This window comes from Psammomys obesus, unplaced genomic scaffold (assembly GCF_907164565.1).
Source record: "Psammomys obesus unplaced genomic scaffold, mPsaObe1.curated_primary_1811, whole genome shotgun sequence".
NCBI lineage: Eukaryota > Metazoa > Chordata > Mammalia > Rodentia > Muridae > Psammomys > Psammomys obesus.
In genome coordinates, this window is record NW_026586383.1 from 8,065,509 (window position 1) to 8,084,865 (window position 19,357).

General features: G+C 49.6%; 1 protein-coding gene across 1 annotated transcript in view; it reads left to right on the top strand.

Annotated features, from left to right (window-relative positions):
* The window catches only part of Itga9 (integrin subunit alpha 9), a 268,798-nt gene that overhangs the window by 229,357 nt on the left and 20,084 nt on the right, over positions 1 to 19,357 (top strand). The window contains exons 26-27 of the mRNA XM_055601549.1: positions 16,321 to 16,446; positions 18,829 to 18,948. Of these exons, the coding sequence (XP_055457524.1) occupies positions 16,321 to 16,446; positions 18,829 to 18,948 (246 nt within the window). The remainder of the gene's footprint in view (positions 1 to 16,320; positions 16,447 to 18,828; positions 18,949 to 19,357) is intronic.

A 19,357-nucleotide genomic window follows, 5' to 3' on the forward strand; every position in this document is an offset into this window, starting at 1 on the left:
CACACACACACACACACACACACACACACACACACACACACACACACCCCGCAGTGGCCTCTCCCCCATACCTACACGGCCTCTTCCTTTAGGCACCTCAGATGTCCCCTGATTGGTGAGACCTTCCTTCGGCCTCTGTCTTGATGCCCTCCTCTCTCTTTTCTGCTCACTTTACCTTGTCACCAAGCTGACATCCTACATCTATTTTCTTATTAGGCCACTTAAGCTGCCTCCTGTCTGTTCCCTATAATAAGGACAGGGATTTCTGTTTATATGTCTCTCTCTCTCATTGTCTCTCTTTCTCTCTCTCTCTCTCACTCTCTTGGACCTAATGCAGTGCTCAGACTATAATATAGATGTTCAGAAAGTATCTGTGGACTCTGATGACAATTCCATATTCTAAAGTAGTTGCTAACTCTGCAAGTGAATTCAGGAGAAATAGTGAGAAACAACCTCAACAGAACCCCTCTGCCTAGTGACCTGACTTGATTGTTAAGGGCTGATTTAATGTCCAGAGAGATGGAATGTGAGGCAACCCACCACCTCTCTTTGAGCCCCTGGAAAGGACCGAGGCACAGAGCTCAACAGAATCACCACACAGGAAAAAGCACACGCAGGCCATTGAGAGGATCAGGAAAGCCTGGGAGGGACAGCCGCCGGCCAGAGAAATGGTCTCCCCATACATGGTTTGAAAAGCAGGGTAGCAAGCCCCTGGCCTGTGACACATTTAAGCCTGGAGTCCAAAGGACACTGCCACAGGGCAGAGGTTTGGGAAGCTCTGTGGGATGCAGTCATGGTTTCTGGCATTGACATCCTCTTGGGTCACATGGCCCAGACACTATAACCATGTGAGTGTTAAATGCCAAGCAGGCCTTGGTCCCTGCGCTGCCTGCTCAGTTGCTTGTTAGCCTCAGACTATTCCGTGTGTGCCCGGTGCCATGTCCCTGTCTGTGGGCCCTGCTGAACCAATAGAAGACAATCCCCTGCTGCTCGGTGCCAATGGGGTGACACTGTCCATCCTGAGCTTGAGCTCAGCAAAACACACACTTCTGTATTCTTGCTTTTTATCTTCAGTACTGAGCCTAGGGCCTTGTACATGCAGAGAGCTCATTCTGCCATGGACCTGCCCCTACTCCTCACCTTTTTAACTGTTATTAGCTACAGCAACCAATGCCCTACCTTGTCCCCAAAGTCTGCAAGAACAGTGTCCTCGTGTGTACACAGTATTCTGTGAGAGCTGTTCACATGAACATCTACAGTGTAAAATGAGACACACCCACCCCACACCCTGAGCAGAAGTGGCTGTGGTCCAATGAGGGCATGTAAGTCACCTGGGTGGTCAAGGCATCTCAGGGCCTCACAGACTGTCTTTCCTCTCTATTGGTCTTTTGCGAATGGATATGTGTAGGTTTTCCCAAGGGTCTTCAGGGTGGCTTCCCTGCAATTCTAGCTGGTGACCTGAACAGGAAACAAGAAAGAGGAGCTGGCTTCTGGTTTTTGAGTTCTCTGAAGCAAACCCTTAGGTTGGTGTGGTCAGTCACAGAATTCTCAGTGGCCAAGGCCAGCGAAAAGACCAGCCATGAGCACCAGCTTGACGTAGGAAAGCAATTCCCAGATAGTGACTGTTAAGCGCTGCATTCTGAAGAACCCTCACTGAGTGATGGGGGACTGGAGAAATCGCATGCTGCGGTGGTGGGCATTGTCTCGGAGACCTGAGGCCACCTCACCTTTGACCTTCAGGCCCATGTCTTCTGAAAGGAAAGGTAGCGCCCAGCTCAGGCCAGCCCTCTCTTGCTCTGTGGAACCTGAGACTACTCAGTAGATCGGGTGTAGCTGCTAAGGTCGTGACGTTTCCACCACATCCTTCCAGACTTTGAATGGAATAGGGACTTCATTCTGGAGACTCAGGTAGTAACCTAGTTTCCTTTGTTTCTGTGATAAAATAATCTGACCGGAAGCAACCTAGATAAGGAACGGACTTACTTGACTTATACTTCCAGGTCACCATACATCATTGAGGGAAATCAAGACAGGAAGTTGAGCAAGGACCTTGATACAGGAGAAATGCCACTTGCTGGCTCACTACCAGGTTTTTTTGTGGCTAGCTCTCCTGTGTAACCCAGGACCACCTTTCCCTGGCAAGGTACTGCCAAAGTGGGCTGGACCCCCTTACACCAATTCTAGTCAGGACAGTCCCCAGAGACTGTCCCTCATCTGAGACTCCCTCCTCCCATGACTCCAGGTTGAATCTAGTCAACTAAAGCCAACAAGGACAGTTAGCTCAGTGCTAACCGTGCTTGCTCCTCTTAGGAGTACGAGCAATCAAAACCTCCAAGTCCCCAGTGTGCTTTCTGAAGACTGGCATCACACATACCCTCCTGCCCTCCTACAGTTCTCTCTCACACCTTCAGCTGCAAACACTGTGAGCAAAGCATCCTAGGGGCAAAGCCAGCCCCTAGGATGTGCTTCCTGCAACAAGTTCGAACCACTTCCCCAAACACCAGCTGGGAGCTAAGCGCTCAAATACCCGAACCCACGAAAGACGGTTCTCATTCAAACCACACCACAGATATAAATCTAGAAACATGTTAACCTTTTGTAGCCTCCAACAATACCAATAATACTAAGCTTACACTATTAGGAACTTGTCACCCGCTGGGGAAATGTCTCAGCGGGCAGGGTGATTGTCGCACACATCTTAATCCTGGCACTAGGGGTGAGAACTCAGGAGGGCCTCTGCAGCTGGCCAATCAGTAAGCTCAGGTCCAGGGAGACACCCTGTCTGGAGCCATGAGTGGAAGAGCAGCAGAGGAAGACACCTTGCTGGACGCTGTTCTGTTGCTTTGGTAAATGCAGGGACAAAGGGCCTCTTAGCTCACAGGTCACACACTGTTACTCCGGGAAATCAAGGCAGGAACTTACGTCATCATGTCCACAGTCAAGGGCAGAGAGGGAATGCATGCATGCTCACTTGCTCGTGCTTGGAGTCATCTGGCTTTCCTCACGTTTATAGAGTCCAGGGCCAGCCCCTGAAAGGGTGTGTCCACACTCAGGCTTCATCTCCCCTCCTCCGTTAGCACAGTTAAGAAAACCCTGTTAGGCTGCCCACAGGCCAACTGATCTAGAAAACCCCTCACTGGGACTTCCTTCCCAGGACGTTCTAGGCCTTCAGGCTGACAGTTACGGCTGACCACACAGCACCCCATGCACACACGCACACACATGTGCACACATGTCCCCACATGTCCCCGATGCCAACCTCTGGCTGCCATATGCACACAGTGGACACATGTACCCAATGCCAACCTCTAGCTTCCATTTCCACATGTGCACACAAGGACCGTTAGCCTAGTACATACATACATACACACAAATAAATGAATGTGTCACCAAAATGCAGTATGGAGCCACCATATCAAATCCTGTATGAACCAGGACAGGTTCGTCTGATCACATAACTCCGTGAGGAAGCGAAGGCACAGAAAAGAAAAGAGTTAAAGCGACATTCAAGGTCTGAGTTTATAAGAGGTTCAAGGTCTGGTGTTCCCTCTTGACCACTAACCTGCGCAGTTGCTTGCAAGGCCTCAGGATGTCATTCTATCTGCCAATCATGGTGTCATCCAGCTGTACTGGCGCCACCCAGAAGATGAGACCCGGCCTTGTGTGTGCGCACATCCCCATTCGAGAAGCCCGGGCCACAAGGTGGTATTTCTGCTGATGTGCTTCCTTTTCCCTGTCTGTCACTCGGTGATGACAGCTGTTGCTGAATTAGGCTGTCAGAAGAATGTGTCTTTAAGCCGCGTGTCCTTTCATTCAACAAGTACTTTACACCCAGCACACGTCAAGGGCCGGTCACTACAGAGAAGGAAAGACAGACAGGCAGACAGACAGGCAGAGCTTAATCATTCCCAGCCGTCATCAAGCTCACCTTCCGGTAGATGAGACAAAGACGAGAAAAGCCAACGGCACAACACTTGGTGCCAAGTGCTATGGAGACAAATGAAGGAGGCAGAGGATGGTCAAGAGGACAGGGACAGTGGGCAGCAATGTCCCCTGTCAGGTAACTAAGCGACCCCAGGAGGTCTTTCTGCTTGATGGCTTTGGCATATCTACGGGGCGGCCTCTCTGCCTTGTCCTTACTTGGTTTGATTTTTCTCTATGAATGTGCCAGCTCTCCCCCTCCCCCCCCACCTCTCGAGGCCATCCTGATGTGACACTCAAATTGGACACCCAAGAGGTGTGTATGCCCATTACTGCTCACCCTGGGGGACTTCCTTGTCACCACCCGAGTCACTCACTTCTCTGGCGTTGGCTGTGGACAATGACATTGATGTTTAAAATGATGGGGTATTTTTCTCACAGGAGAAAAGTCCTGGGTTTTACGAGGCGGCTATGCCTGAACGCTATTGCGATAAGAAGCCTCCCTTGCGGTGGGCTTCCTGGAGGCTGAGACTTAGCACGTACGTAAGCCAGGCCTGGTGCGTTAAAGCAGTCTAGCAGATAAGCCGAATCAGAACTGAGCCACTCACATTGCTGTGTCACTCTCCATGACTGTACCCAGGGTGAGCGCACGCTGCTTCCTCCCCTCCCCCACCCAGCTTTCCCCTGGAGGAGGTCAATGGCTTGCCCTGTGGCAGACTTGCTCTCTGGGTGGAATGGTCCTTCTAGGCTTAGAGTCATCCTCCCCAGCCCTGAGAGATGGATTTACCGCCCCACAGCAGCTTTGGGAATTAGCCCTCTATCTTTGGGCAGAATGCAGTCAAGATGTCTTTTCAGCATAACAGAACCATATTTCCAGCAAGGTCTCGCTGCTAAGCCGTCCCAGCCTCCCTCAAATCCCACTGTTATGACTGGCCTTGGTCTTTCATACTCTCATCTCTCTCCTGACCTTTTCTTTCCTACGATGGAAAAATAGCTGCCGATTGCCTCTCATAGAGAAGCTGAGCTATCGCCTAATCATTCTTCCCTTTTCTTTTCAAAAAAAAAAAAAAAAAAAAAAAAGATTAGAGGGTTTTTTTTTCTCTCTCTCTTTCCCATCTGAGGGCATTATCTTCTTTTTCTCTGTGGGGAAAAAAAAGAAAGAAAGAAAAAGGATAAAAACCCAAAACTAACCAGCATATACTCTGCTTTTCATTTCGTCTCTCCCATCATGAGCAGCAGGAGCCGCCTCTCTCTGACAGTGAGAACCTGCTTTGCAGTTGGAAAACTTCATCTGGTTATGATTGCTTCCCTGAGACACCCTTGAGGGTCTCTGTAAGAAGATCAAAAAGGAGGGTCCCGTGATGGGCCCTTATAATTCCAGCACTGGGGAGACAGAAACAGGAAGATTCCTGGGGCTTGCTGGCCAGACAGTCTAGCCTACTTGGATAGCTCCAGATTTAGTGAAAGACTGTATCTCCAGAAAATCTGGTAGGGAATGATTGAGGATAATAGCTAATATCATTTTGACTTCTCTCTCTTTCCCTCTCTCTCTCTCTTTAACAATAAGATTGTATTGGCTCAACCACAAGGTCTGAAGCTCTGCATACTCACCTCAGCTTTTCTGGCCATCTTCTTCACTAACCCACTCCAGCCTGCCTCTGACTTGCCTTTCAGCATGCTGAGCAAGCCACTGTATCCTTCCATGGCCCCTTTCCTTGTTCACAGCTTCTCATTTCCCACCCATCCTTCCATATCCATCTCCTACGCCCTCTCTTCCACAATGGCCTCCTGGATTTTCATGTCACAGTGCTCCAGAATATACATCTGAGTCTAGGGCATGTTCTCTCAGGAGGCTCCCCTGGCCATGAGCCCCAAGCCTGAGAACCTCACTCTTGGTTCCATTTCACTGTGGTATTTTGTTCACACCTCTTGTCACCCGTTAAAATCACGATATTTGAAGCCTGTCTTCTCTCAGGAGAATAAGAACATCATGAAAGCAAAGGTCATGGCCCTGTTTTCTTTATATGCCCACATTTGATGCCTGGCCAGAAGTATAACCTGGGAGACATAAAAGAACTCGCTTGCCCACATCAGCTACATGACCTCCAGATGTAATTCCTTCTGTCTAAACTTATGAGATAGATCCTTAGCTATCAATATGCTCCACAATATATCTAGAGGGTATGCCATATCTCCAAAAAATCTGAAAAAGCTGTGTTCTCTGAGAATCCTCAAAAAGAGTCATTTTGGAAAATACCACTCCACTATCCACCAACTGGAGTTGCTGTGATTTCAAACTCAGAATCAGAAGGCAGATGATAGAACCATTTCTATTGATGAAAGCTTTGACAAGAAAGCTTAAAATCCATAAACTTTGGGCATGGTTATTACGTAATCATATTTCCTCATAATCCCTACATATCAGCTCTCTTGTCAGTGGCTTTAAACCACTTTTTTTTTTCTCTTTTTCTTCATGTATAGAAGTGCATCACATAGTAAAGTTTCAGAAATAAGTGAGGATAAGGTTAATTTTTTTTTCTCAATGGCAGACAAATACTTTATAAGGAAGAAGAAGCATGTGATTAAATTCTGCAGCCATAGTTATAGAGAGGTGTGGACTGAACTCCAGAGTGATAGTTTGCGCTCTGGGCACTTGACCTGTGTGAGCTTGGATAGAAGGCAAAGCCGTGTGTCCCTGTGCTATTCTGTAGTCCTCTCACACACTCCAAAAGTGCCAGCTGGGGCTGTGTGGACATGGCACAGGGCAGAAGCTGACCTTTGAACTGTGTAGACATGGAGAATAAATCAAGCCAGCAGTGCTTTCTCCCCACTGACCAAGGGCACCTATCTGGTCCAGGAGCCTGAACGTACTGTGTTCCAGCTGCCCTGACAGCTCCTGCTTATGGGCAGGCCATTTGGAATGCTGCTGCTGAGAAGCGTGGTGTTTCTGGTCCCAACAGGCCTTAAAAGTGAGGAATGAAGCAGTCAGTGACCCTTCACCCCTTAAAGCAAACGTGAACCCCCCCTTGCTGGTGTGGGCATGATGGGCTGTTAAAAAGTCTAGTAAAGAAATCTCCCTGAGGAGAAACGGCACTCATCTGCCACTGCCGAGAAATGTGTGTCCAATTGAGTGTGCCTCAGAAACACACACAAAAAATGGGGAGAGGCTTTCCCCTGTGCACCCCAAATTCCTTCTGTCCAAAAGGAATTGCATCACCAGCCCCTGAGAAGTGGTGGTCTCCCTGGCCGTTGGGGACCACCTTTTCCTCCTCTTTGATTTCCTGGACCCTAGACTGTGAGGTACACTTCAGACTTCCCTGCGGATCCCTAAGCCTGAGCCCCAAAGAATCAGTTACCGGTTTCACTTTCCACTGCTCTGGTGTGCACACACCTCCTAAAAGCACTCTAAGAGCTTGGACAGGTAGAGATGGCATCCGGGAGAGGGCTCCAGGGCTTTTGATAGAAGGGCAATCAACAGAGTGAATTCTGCAAAGCTGCATGGATGTTCGCCTTGTTCTTTGCTGTAGATGGATCCAAGAGCTAAAAGTGGAATTTAAACAAACTAACACAACATCAAGGCCTGTGCTGTGTCCTAGCGGGTGGAGGGTGGGGTAGGGTGACGGGTTCATTCATTATCCAAATCAGCAGGCCGTTCTGCTTCCAAAGCGTCTTGTTGTCTGAGCATTTTTAGCCTGTGTGTCAAGTGCTCAGATAATGTATTTTCGCCTCCATCTCTCACCACAGGCCAACCAGGAGCATCTGGAAATTCTTTGGTGTCACTTCATCTCTAAAACTGCTTCCCATCTGTATCACTTTAACTCCAGTAAAGGCCATCCCATGCTTGGGAAACAGGCGTCCTCTGGGGCAGGCCTTTCCCTGATTACACGTAAATGAGTTCTCTTTTATAGGGAGCCCGGTGTGGCCTGCACTCTTGACTCTCCTGCTTGTTGGCTCATCACCTCCAAAAAGCTAAAAGAGGGCTCAGGACTGAGGGTAAACGCATTGTGTTAGCCAGCCCTAATGCTGGCGGAAGTAAAAGGCCTTCCTCCATAGTGTAAGAGATGGCAGAGAGCGGACAATCTGCCTCCGACGGGGGGTTGGCGTTGCGACTTCATTTCTTCTCTGTGTCCACTTTGGTCTTGGTGGCCTTTTGGCCTTTCAGACAGCGTACAGCTTTCTTCAGTGAAACGGGCTTTAAGGGTCAGAAAAGTGTTTTCTTTACAGGATGGTTTTCAATTAGAAAACATCTAAGTCAAAGTTACAACATTTTCAGGATTTTAAATCTTCTCCCTTGGGCCGGCGAGCTGGTAAAAGTCCCTGCTGCCAAGCCACATACACAGATAAGTGACAAACACAATAAATGCACTGCTTAACCGACGCTGGGCTGTTCTGGTTGTCCTGAACAGAATGTAACTGGCTTCTTTACGTTAGGTCAGGTGTAATTAATCCATTGGTCTCGTCCCTCAAGCATTTTAGAGAGTCCTAAAGTGAACCCCAACTCTGCAGATTTCAAGCGAGCTGTCAGCGTGGACAGCTGGTGTAGGCCTTTGTTTCTCCTTTTCATTGCAACAACAAAACTGTCTGGTTGCGGTCCTTGTTGCTATGACTAGGGAGCTTTGCAGGGCCGGGGCTAACCGAAGCTAGAGCCTTCTGTCTCCTTACCGCTCAGAGCTTGTGATGGTGGGGGCACCTTTCCCCTTGGAATTCTATTTGTGTGTTGGAACCTACATGTGGAAAGAAGCATGAGAAGGATCGGAGCCCGGGGCTGGAGGTGTGCAGCGAAGTGCTAGGCATGTGATCTTAAGAAACCAAGTTTAGACTCCCAGCACCTACGAGGCCCGGCCATGTGCACCAGTAATCCGGAACTGGGTAGGCAGAGACAGGAAAATCCCGGGCACGGTGGCCGACTATTCTAGTTGAACCAGCGAGCTCCAGGTTCACTGACACAGCCTGTCTAAAGAATAAGATGGGGAGATGACTGAGGAAGGCACCTGACCTTAACTTCTGCTGCGTGTACACTGACACATGTGTGTGTCACAGGAACATGCACACACACACACACACACACACACACACACAATTACATGCCAAACTGATAAGCAGGCAGTCTTCCACAAAAGTGTAAGAATCCGTCGCTCTACCGCAGGACACACCCGCACACGCTTCTACAGGCACTCTGTTGCCTTTAAACGCCGGGACAGCAACACTCAAAACATGGGTAGCATAAAGCTAGGTGGTTCCACAGTCAGGAACTCACCAGGACTGTCATGTCCACCTCTGGCCTTGCGTTAAACGGCCCCATCGGAGCTGGAAAAATAGAACAATCGGGGTGACTGTGAGCACCCAGCTCTCTCTGGTCTGCAGTACCATAATGCTGGACGTGGACAGGGAACATGCAGATCTTCGGGCTTTAGGAAAATCATGTCATCTTTTACCGCCTGCCAGACGGGACCGAGAAACGCCTGGTAGGTACTAACAGCCCCGTAACTTAACCCGAGATATAAAACGGGAGACAGTTGAGAATGTAAATGCAGTTCACTTTTTGCTGAATGGGACAGAATGTAACTGGCTCCTTTACGTTAGGTCAGGTGTAAATAATCCGTTGGTCTCATCCCTCAAGCATTTTAGAGAGTCCTAAAGTGAATGTCACCACCACAGAGATGGAGCACAGCCCCTCCACCCCACCACCCCACCCCCGCCATGGTGGAATGTGAAACACCCTGTCCTCTGATACCTCCATTCCCAGAGTAGGTAGTTGGTAATTAAATTAGCAGAGCTGGCATTCAAAACATTCCCTGGGTATCCCATCTCGGAGGGCATGTGAATTCAGAGAATTCAGAGGGGCCAGCAGCTAAGTCATGGGGCCGGTCATGTTTACCCAGTTGCCATCAGCTGTGCTTATGTAATGTGATACAGAAAAAGTGGCCCAAAGAAGTAACAGGGAACAGAGTGTCGGCTGACAGAGAAACGTGAGCTAACAGAAAACACATGTTCTTGGGGGGGGGGGGGGGGGGGGACCCGGGCTGCTTCCCCAAGGGCTCCAAGCAGGGCCTGTAAGAGACCCTCACTTACCTCAGGCTTCCACCCTCCTATCTCTGACTGTGCACAAGAGGCCTGGAGTTGGGCAAATTTGATGTCCTTCTCTGTGAAACCCCAACCATTGGTGTGTGATCCGGAGAGTATGAAAAGGACATCCAGGCCTCAGATGTGCTGGGTAAAATGCTCATTAAAAGGTCAGGTGTCGGGTGCACACTCGGGAGGCAGGAGAGCTTAAGGCTCCCAAGACTTTGTGAGTTCAAAGCCAGCCTGGTCTACATAGTGAGTCCCAAGCCAGCCAGATCTATGTAGAGACGAAGAAGGAAAGTAAAGGGAAAAGAGTTCTAAGGAAACTAGAGACCTGAGAAGAGTCAGATCATGGTTCTCAGGCAGTTTAATCCACACACCTCAAATCCCACATCCTCCTCCTCTTCCTCCCAGGTTCAGAGCCTTCACGGGCTCCTCCGTCCTCCTGCTGATCCACCCACTCCTAAGATTTCTTAAAAGGCCGGTGTTGGTGTTGGGCAAAGGGGATGACGTAAAGAACAGAGGTTTGTGTGGCGGGTGGTATAGGAAGCTACAGAGGCAGCGGGTAAGGCTGGCACTGTGAGGGCTTCCTGTTGCTGAGTAATGGGGGAGGGGCCCCTGGCTATGACCACAGTCTGAGCACGCGCAGTGGTCTACAGCTTCGGTCGCAGCGCTCAGGAAGCGGGGGCAGTTCCAGACCAGCCTGATCTACAGAGTGAGTCTGAGGCCAGCCAGGGCAATCTCATGATAACCCACCAGCCCCACAGTGCTTGAGTGGATTAATTTATTTATGATGGTAGAGCCCAGTGTGACCTGAGTCCACATCTCCAGGTAAAGCGGGGATGGGGGAGGTAGGGGGCTCACTCACGTCCAGGCCAGCTCTCCTGCCTTTATCTGATGCTTTTCCCAGGCTGAACACAAGCCTACTGTGTGCCCTTTCGCTCTGCTGTTCCTTTCTCCCGGATTTCCTTCCTCCTCCTCAAGATCCAGGGGAAGCCTGCCAGCTCCTCTGCTCAGGAATGGTCTGAGGCTGCAGGTGGACCAACGGTGACTGTTACGGTGTGTGAGATCATGGGTAGGCCCTGCAGAGCCTGGGTGCTGCGCACGTACAGTGTGGCAGGGAACACCCAGCAGGGGTTCTGGAGACAGGCTTCCCAGTCTTTCAGAGCTCATAGGTACAGGTTACTTAGGCTCCCAGACCCTCACATCTGCAAAGTGTGGGTGACAAAGAGACCCAGTGTTACGCTTTTCCTGGCATGCTTCTGGTGTCTGTCTGTATGTTTCTTCTGCACTCTCAGAACCAGTCCATTTTAACAATGGAGCTTTAGTCAGCCCTAACAAAAATGACATCCTGTCATTTGTGGCAACAGGGATGAAACTGAAGGATATTACCTTAGAAGTGAACCAGACGCAGGACAAAAAAATGCACATGTTCTTAACAGGTGGGAACTGGAAACGGTCACCTGACAGAAGTGGGGGAGACAGTGACCACAGCCTGGGATGGCTGAGAAAAGGGATGGGGGAAGAAGTAGCTTAATAAGGGTGAGGGGCGAAGCTACAGCCAACAGAGAAGCTGGATTTCCCCAGCACAGAGGACAAACATCCAAGGCACCGCGTACTCCAGTGACTCGCCAGTGTCCTTACACATTGTAATTACATTCCGAAAACTCAGCAGGGTGGGCTGCTCCTGGATAGGTAGCCTTTAGGAGCATTTGCTGCTTTTGCAGGAGGGCGAGTTTGTCCCTGCATACAGATTGGGTGGCTCACAACTGCCTATAACTCCAACTCCAGGGCACAATGCCCTCTTCTAGCCTCGTAACCTCTCTCTCCCTCTCTCTCTCACATACACACACACAGAGAGAATTAATCTTTAAAAAGAAAACTCATGCCATGCTCACAAATAGGTAGTTATATGTATATCAATTAAATCATTTTAAGCCCCCATTAGCAGACATATGGTCTCCACACTGATGACATTACTTCCCGCACAAACAAGGATCCAGTGTGCATCCAACCTGTTAGAATAGTGCCTCATATGAGCTGGGATCATCTTTCTCATCTGGACTCTACATAGAGTGGGCCCAGGAACAATTACACCTGGCTCCCGGGAAAATGGGCTTGGGGGATGAAACTAGGAAAACAAACGCGGCGTGGTGCTATATACCAGTAACCCTAGCCGCTGGAGCGGGACGGCTATAGCAGTTCAAGGTCAAGCAGCTTCTCCAGGTCCATAATAGACACTGTGATCCCGAGCTTCACTCGTGGAAACATCCTGGTTCCTCTGACCGCAGCCTAGAGTCATGCCTCTTTCACCTGAGGACAGAGGCTGGTGATGTCCAAAGGCAATGCCATCACCAGGACGTGAGCCTCGATTCAGGCTTCAAGCCCCAAGCTTCGTGAAGTGAGACCACTTAGACCAGACGGATGCCAGCGTCTGACGCCGGCCACTCACCCAGGGGACTCTCCCACCATGTGCTGTCCGGTCCTCTCAGACTCTCGGGCTCTTCACATTCTCCTGCATCACTGCCGTCTCTTGGTTTGAGGTCACACAGTGTTTTCTTCGGGGTCAGGCTTGCAGGGGGCAGATAACAGAAAACCCTCAATAACCGCCTTGGCAGAATCCAGGGTCAGCAATGTGTCCCGTGTCCTCTGTCCCTTGTAAGTTCTTTTGTACAAATTCCAACAGCCGCAGACCTCCCTCCGCTCCCAGGGGTCCTGTGAGGAGCAGCCCTGTCGTGGGAAGCTTTTGGACTCCAGCAGTCTGGGAAAGTATGTGAGTGAGTGGGCAGAGGTGGTCATGGGGCAGAGGCCACAGGGCCCTCAGCCAGCCTAAGACCACAAGCAGAGTGGTGCTTGATGTGTTGTGGCAAGAAAGCTCTATTTCTCCAGGATTTTGAGCAAAGAAGATGACTAAAGCCAAGTTTGGTGTGTTCTCATTAGCTCTATTTTGCTTTGATAAAAGCAAACCAAAAGCAGTTTGGGGAGGAAAGGGTTTATTTGACTTACAGCTTAAAGCAGCCTGGGGAGGAAAGCGTTTGTTCAGCTTACAGTCCACTGTGCAGGGAAGCCAGGGCAGGCGCTCAAATCAGGACAGGAACCTGGAAGCAGGAACTGATGCAGAGGCCATGGGGGAGTCCTGTTACTGGCTTGCTCTCCGGGGCTTGCTCAGTCTGCTTTCTTATAGTATCCAGAGCCATCTTCAGCCCAAAGATAGCCCTGAGCACAGTGGTCTGAGCCCCCAACCGTTAATCAAGAAAAGTCCCGATGGGCTTGCCCAAGGCTGATCTGAGAGAGGTATTTTTTATTCAACTGAAGTTCTCTCTTCTTAAATGGACCCTAACTTATGTTCCTTTGACTAAACTAACCATCCTGTGGGGATGGAGTCCCAATAATCTGCAGGATGGAAGAGGAGGTGATCCCTGGCTGAGAAGATGGCTCTTGAGTAGAGGTGCTGGCTGCTAAGCCTGGTAACCTGACTTTGAATCCCAGACCATGGCATGCATGCCTCACTCCACACACACACACACACACACACATACACACACACACACACACACACACAAGTGGATCTTTACTAAAGCATTGGTGTCCATGCTCTATAGAAGATGCTGTACTTGTGACCCTGGGAGCATGGGGTGCTCCGGGCCATGTAGGATATTGTGCTAATTCTAGGGATGAGGGATGGTGGCACACACCTTTAATCCCAGCACCCAGAAGCACAGATCTTTGAGTTCGAGGCCAGCCTGGTCCAGAGAGTGAGTTTCAGAACAGCCAGGGCTACACAGAGAAAAACCCTGTCTCAAAAAATCCAAAAAAAAAAACAAAAATAAATAAAAAGAAAAGAAAGAAGAGAAGAGAAAAGAAGAAAAGAAAAGAAAAGGAAAGGAAAGAAAAGGAAAAGAAAAGAAAAGAAAAGAAAAAGGAAACTGTATGTGGGGGTTGAGTTAAAGTGCTCACCCTTACAAGCTTGAAAACCTGAGTTCAGTCCCCAGCACCTACATAAAAGGCCGGGAGTGGGGGCTCATGTTTGTAATCCTGGTGCTGGGAAGATGTCGACAGGAGGATCCTTTGGGGTCCCAGCCAGGCCATCTAGCCTAATTGCTAAATTCCAGCCCACTGAGACTGAGAAGGGAGATTCCTGGGGATGACACTCAGGCTGGCCTCTGGTTTCTGCGTGCGCAGGTGCCTGTGCACCTCAGCAGAGGCGGGAGTGGTGTGCTGTATACACACAGTAAGGTCTGCCCAGCCTTAGAGATGCGTGAAGGAAGCCAAACACCAGACAGGGATGGTACTGGAGACCGTAAGCCAGTCCAGGAAGATAAGAACTGTTCTCAGATGTAAACGCTTTGGGGGCTGGGGGCCTAGAGATGTGGAAGGGGAAGGGAACGGGATAAGAATACTTGTGGGATGGGATCTGCTCTCTGCATTCAGGGTGCTGCTAACAGCCAACCCCGTGACCTTGGATAAGTCACCAAACCTAAGGCCCTTATCTGTTGGCCAAGGCCAAGGACTGCCTGATCTGGGAACTGCCTTCCAAAAACAACATTCCAGGGTGCTCTGTTCGCCTTCCAGTCCCAGAGCAGCCTGGCCTCCCAGCCTGCAGGCACTCACACCTCCCAGGGGCTGGCCAGGAGTCAGCTTTTTGTTGGGGGGCGGATGGGGACAGGAGTGGCAAACTGAGTCACCGTGAAGAATTCTGGGTAAAAAAGAGGATGAATGGCTGCCCTCCTCTCTGACTCCCATCACAGTCCAGCCGCAGCCCTGCACCTGTGCTGGGGTGTGGATGTGGTTCGTGGCCCGCTCTCAAGCACATCTCCGCTAGTCGGCCCTGCTCTTATCTTCCCAGATCTCCATCTCCAAAATGGCAGCTGACATGGTCCTGTCCCACAGGACCGTTGTGAACCAAATGTTACAGTGTGACAGACGCTCAGAGCTGCTCTCGTGACTGTGACCTGCCGCCCTGTCAGAGGGGTGCCTCCCTGCAGTGTCCCTGCCCAGGGACTGAGTGACAGATTTAACTGCACCAGATCAGACCCAGAGGAGACCCCAGGAGCCTTCAGTCTCCTGCTGAAATAAGACCACCCTGAGCCATTCAGAAACGCGGGTTATTTCCTGATGAAAACGATTCCCGCATAACCACATTCAGGCGTGCCATGGCCAAGATTTTCATCCAAGGCAGACTTCAGTTTCTGCTTCCTGTCCTACATTCCACTGGGGCCAGGCTGTCACAAGGCAGCAAATCGCCTGACCATCACTCCCCGTTCACAAACCACCCCAGAGATGCCCTGGGGAAAAAGAAGTTAGCCTGAGATGTGACTCTGTCCCTCGGGTTGACCACAGACCGGGCCATTTTCTACCCTCTTTGCTGCTGCTTCCAGACCCCCTGCCCATTGGCACCTGAGGCCAATGTTAGTACCCTATTCTCACACTGGGGGCGCTCATGGGAAACCAGCTAGAATGTATTGGCAATCAGGTTCCTCCCCCTGCCTGGAACCCCAAAGTATCAGTTTTGGGGCACTGAGGAACTCTTCGCCTTCCTTTGATTTCGGTGAGAATCAGGGTGTCTGTCCTACAAGGCTACAAGTCTCAGAGGCTTTCTAGGTACAGAGCAGATGTGTGACATGATGGACAGGCCGAGGAGGTATTCACGAAACAACTATGCATAGAACTGTCTTCTCTGGGCCTGATGGTCTTGTCCACTCAAGGGACAAGCCGGGGAAGAGGTATCCCAAACACTTGAGAGTGAAAGAAGTGGACAAGAGCCCACGTGTCCAAACCTCAGGTATCTGCCATGTCTCTCCAGCTGGAGCAGCAGTGAGGACCAGAGCAATCCTTCTTCTACTCTTTCCCTCTCAAGAACAGATCCTGAGGGGTTTCACAGCATCCTGGTGGCCCCGTGGAACACTCTAGAAATCTATAACAGTGGGCTCTGTCAACAAGTAACTTGAATTTCGTTTTGCCTCAAAAAAGGCCTATCTGAGAGGAATTATGTAAATGAGCTTGGAAATCAGGAAGCAGAAGGTTAGAGCTGTTCCTCAAATCTCATTTGCATGTCATGAGACTTAATGGACACATTTCCTGTCATAACTTAAGCACTTCTCAGCCAGAGCTGTGGTGCTCAGCCTGTGGTCAGCTGTACGAGGCAGGCTGATGCAGGAGGATATCTTGAGCCCAGGAGTTCAAGGCCAGACTGAGAAGCGTAGTCAAGAATCTCACAAAACAAAACACCCTTTGACCCCTCTTGTCTTCCAGAGAATGGTCGCAGGAAGCATTTGTGCCCCATGCTTCCATATCTGTTTGTAGACTGCCGGCTCTAACTGGTCTCTTCATTTCCAGGTGAGCCAAGAGAAGGGTAACTGCTCTTTCCAGAGGAACCCGACCCCCTGCGTCATCCCTCAAGACCAAGAAAATATCTTCCACACCATTTTTGCTTTTTTCACCAAGTCTGGAAGAAAAGTGTTGGTGAGAAGTGGCTCAGTGCCTGGGACCATGAGGGTGGCCCTCACGGGAAGGCACGTGGGAGAGGCCGGCCAGTCTTCGGCTTGCTGTTTCTCATTTCTCAAACCTGCTTCTCATCAGTGGACTTAGAAAGACACAAGGGCTCGGGTCAAATCCCACTTTTTTTTTTTCTCAGCCCAGGGTTTCTATCTAAATTTATATCCCAAATTCCATTGCCTGACAAACAGAAAACCTTTATAAATCCACCAGGCAGGAAGTAAATAAATGATTTCTCCACCTAGAAGAAATCTACAGAAGTGCTTTCATTCTTACCAATACACTGGGGAAACCTCCTGGCAATTCCTATTGAAACTAAACACATTTGTGTTCTGCCACCTAGAAAAATGCACCATTTCTCGGTCTACCCCCAAGACGTGAATACATGTGGTGTTAAAAGACACAAGAATGATTGGAGCGCTTTTATAGCAGCCAAAATCAGAACATTCCTGTGTCAACACACGAATCAATACATGTGTTCATGTGTAATGAGCAAACAGTTAATGGAATCTATCCATACTTGGGAATATTACAGAACTACGAAAAATGAAATATGACTTCTAATGTTCCATACACTATGTGACAGCAGTAAGTCTCACAGAAACTACACTGAATTAAAGAAGGATGAAGGAGCACTCTGGAAAGTTCTGTGTTTAAGAAGTTCAGAAATAGTAAAGGTGACAAAACATTCCAGAGCGTGACCAGGTGTGACCTCCGGGTGACAACACACATACGAATATCAAGATGCACACTTACAATCTGTTCTTTGTCCTATGTTTTGCCTCCCGAGTACTTCCCAAAGCCCCCTTTCCTGCATCCTGAGCACATTTCTTCGGCTGCACACCCCACACACATTTGATACACCTCCCCCCCTTGAAAGCTCAACTGCTTGCTTTTCGAGGTCTGGATTTTTTTTTTCACTTGCATGCCATCTCAGTTTTGTTTCTTTTTGCTATGACGCTATGCCCCAGCATGAAAATTTAGGAAAAAGGGGGTTAACTTCTGCCCACAGTTCCCAGGGTACAGTGCATCACCTTGTAGAAACCAGGAGACACCGAACTCACTTTGCATCCACAGCAGGGAAACAGAGGAAAGAACTGACACACTTCTGCTCAGGCTCAGTTCCCTTTCTCCACTCGCAGGCAGTTCAGGACCCCTGCCTGGGAGCGGTGCCTCCCGCAGCGGGCAGGACTTCCCACCCATCAGTAGGATGGGGATAGCCCACCCCCACGCCCCAGGCTACCCTGATCTAGACAATCCCTCACTGAGACGGTTTTCCTGGGAACTGGATTCTGTCAAGCTGACCGTTGGCACACACGGTAAGGATGGCCCATCTTTTTAAAGGCCCTGGGGACACTTAGCTAAAATGACAGCCAGCTGTGTGCTGTACACAACTCCAGCTCAGGCTGAAAACGTGTCCTGCCAGAGAGGCTTCACACAGGTATGCACATACGTGCACACATATGCTTCTTCTATAAAGATATGCTTCAAAATACAATAGGAAAACTTCTCCTTTTTGATTGGGAATAAACGTTCCCTTGGTGGCCTGTGTGTCTCTCTGAGAAGGAGCTATACAGCTTCTTCGTTCTCTAAGCCCCTCCTCCCCCACTGGAAACAGGATCATGGTGTGTACCCGCTGCGGGCACGCGGAGAGTTAACCATAGTTGGAAAGCACTCTTGTTTAAAACCTGTAAAAGTACATCAGGATATGTAGATGTCTCCTTTTGAGAAGGATTGATTATCCTCATGAAATGCAACTTTTAGGCAGGATTAACCATGGAACCCACTTGCGTCTACTTGTGGACGCCCCCAAACACAAGAAAACAGAACCAACAGGCCAGAATCCTTCTATTGCCCCCTGGTGGTGGAAAAGCATAATTACATCTTTTTTGGTTTGGGGATTTGGTAGGGGGAGAGGTATGTTATAGTTTGTTTTCTTAAATTTTAAAACTACTCTTCATAGCAATTCAATGTATATATTAAATGACAGTAATGAAATTGTGTGATATAGTTTTAAGCAGAAGAAATCAGAGGAATAGCTCTGGTTATACAACCCCTCCCTGTATAATCCTATTTGTTTAAAAGTCACTTTTCTAAATGAATTGATGGGAGGGATACACTCAGGGGCTGGACACGCCTAACGCCTACTCCACTCTGTGTTTTGGAGCTTCGGATAGAATTCTGGACCCCAGGCAAGCTGGGTATGGGGTTGACCATTAACCCCTCCCTGGGCTCCACTGATTCCTCTTGCTCAGTTTACCCTGGAATCCCCTCATTGGCCATAACTGATACTCTGATCTGTCTGGAGCTTTGGATTGTCTGAACTTCATCTGGAAAATTTCTCCACAGGACTGTGAAAAACCAGGGAGTTTCTGCCTAACACTGTACTGCAACCTTAGTGCTGTCCCTAAAGAGGAGAGCCGCGCCATTGACCTGTACATGCTACTGAACACAGAGATACTGAAGAAGGTGAGTCCCAGCCTGTGCCCTCGGGGGTTCCCCACAACCCTCGGACCGCTGCTGTCAAACTTTCCCGACATGCACCATTGGTAAGTCAGCCTCCAGATGTGGCCAAGGAACAGTGTGAGACACTCAGTGTTCACGCTCAGCCAAGGGCAGGAAGTGTGGCCTGTGCGTCTACTAGAAATGAGGAATGCTAGGACTGTACTATGAGGTCAGCATCTCTGTCAGCTTCCGGAGTTCTCATCTGCCCATCCATTTTGTCAGAATTTCCCCTGGACAATTCCGTAAGGCGTGGAGGCACACACCTTTAATCCCAGGCAGAGGTAGACAGATTTCTCAGTTTGAGGCCAGCCTCATCTCTGGGCGGGGTGTGTGTGTGTGTGTGTGTGTGTGTGTGTGTGTGTGTGTGTGTGTG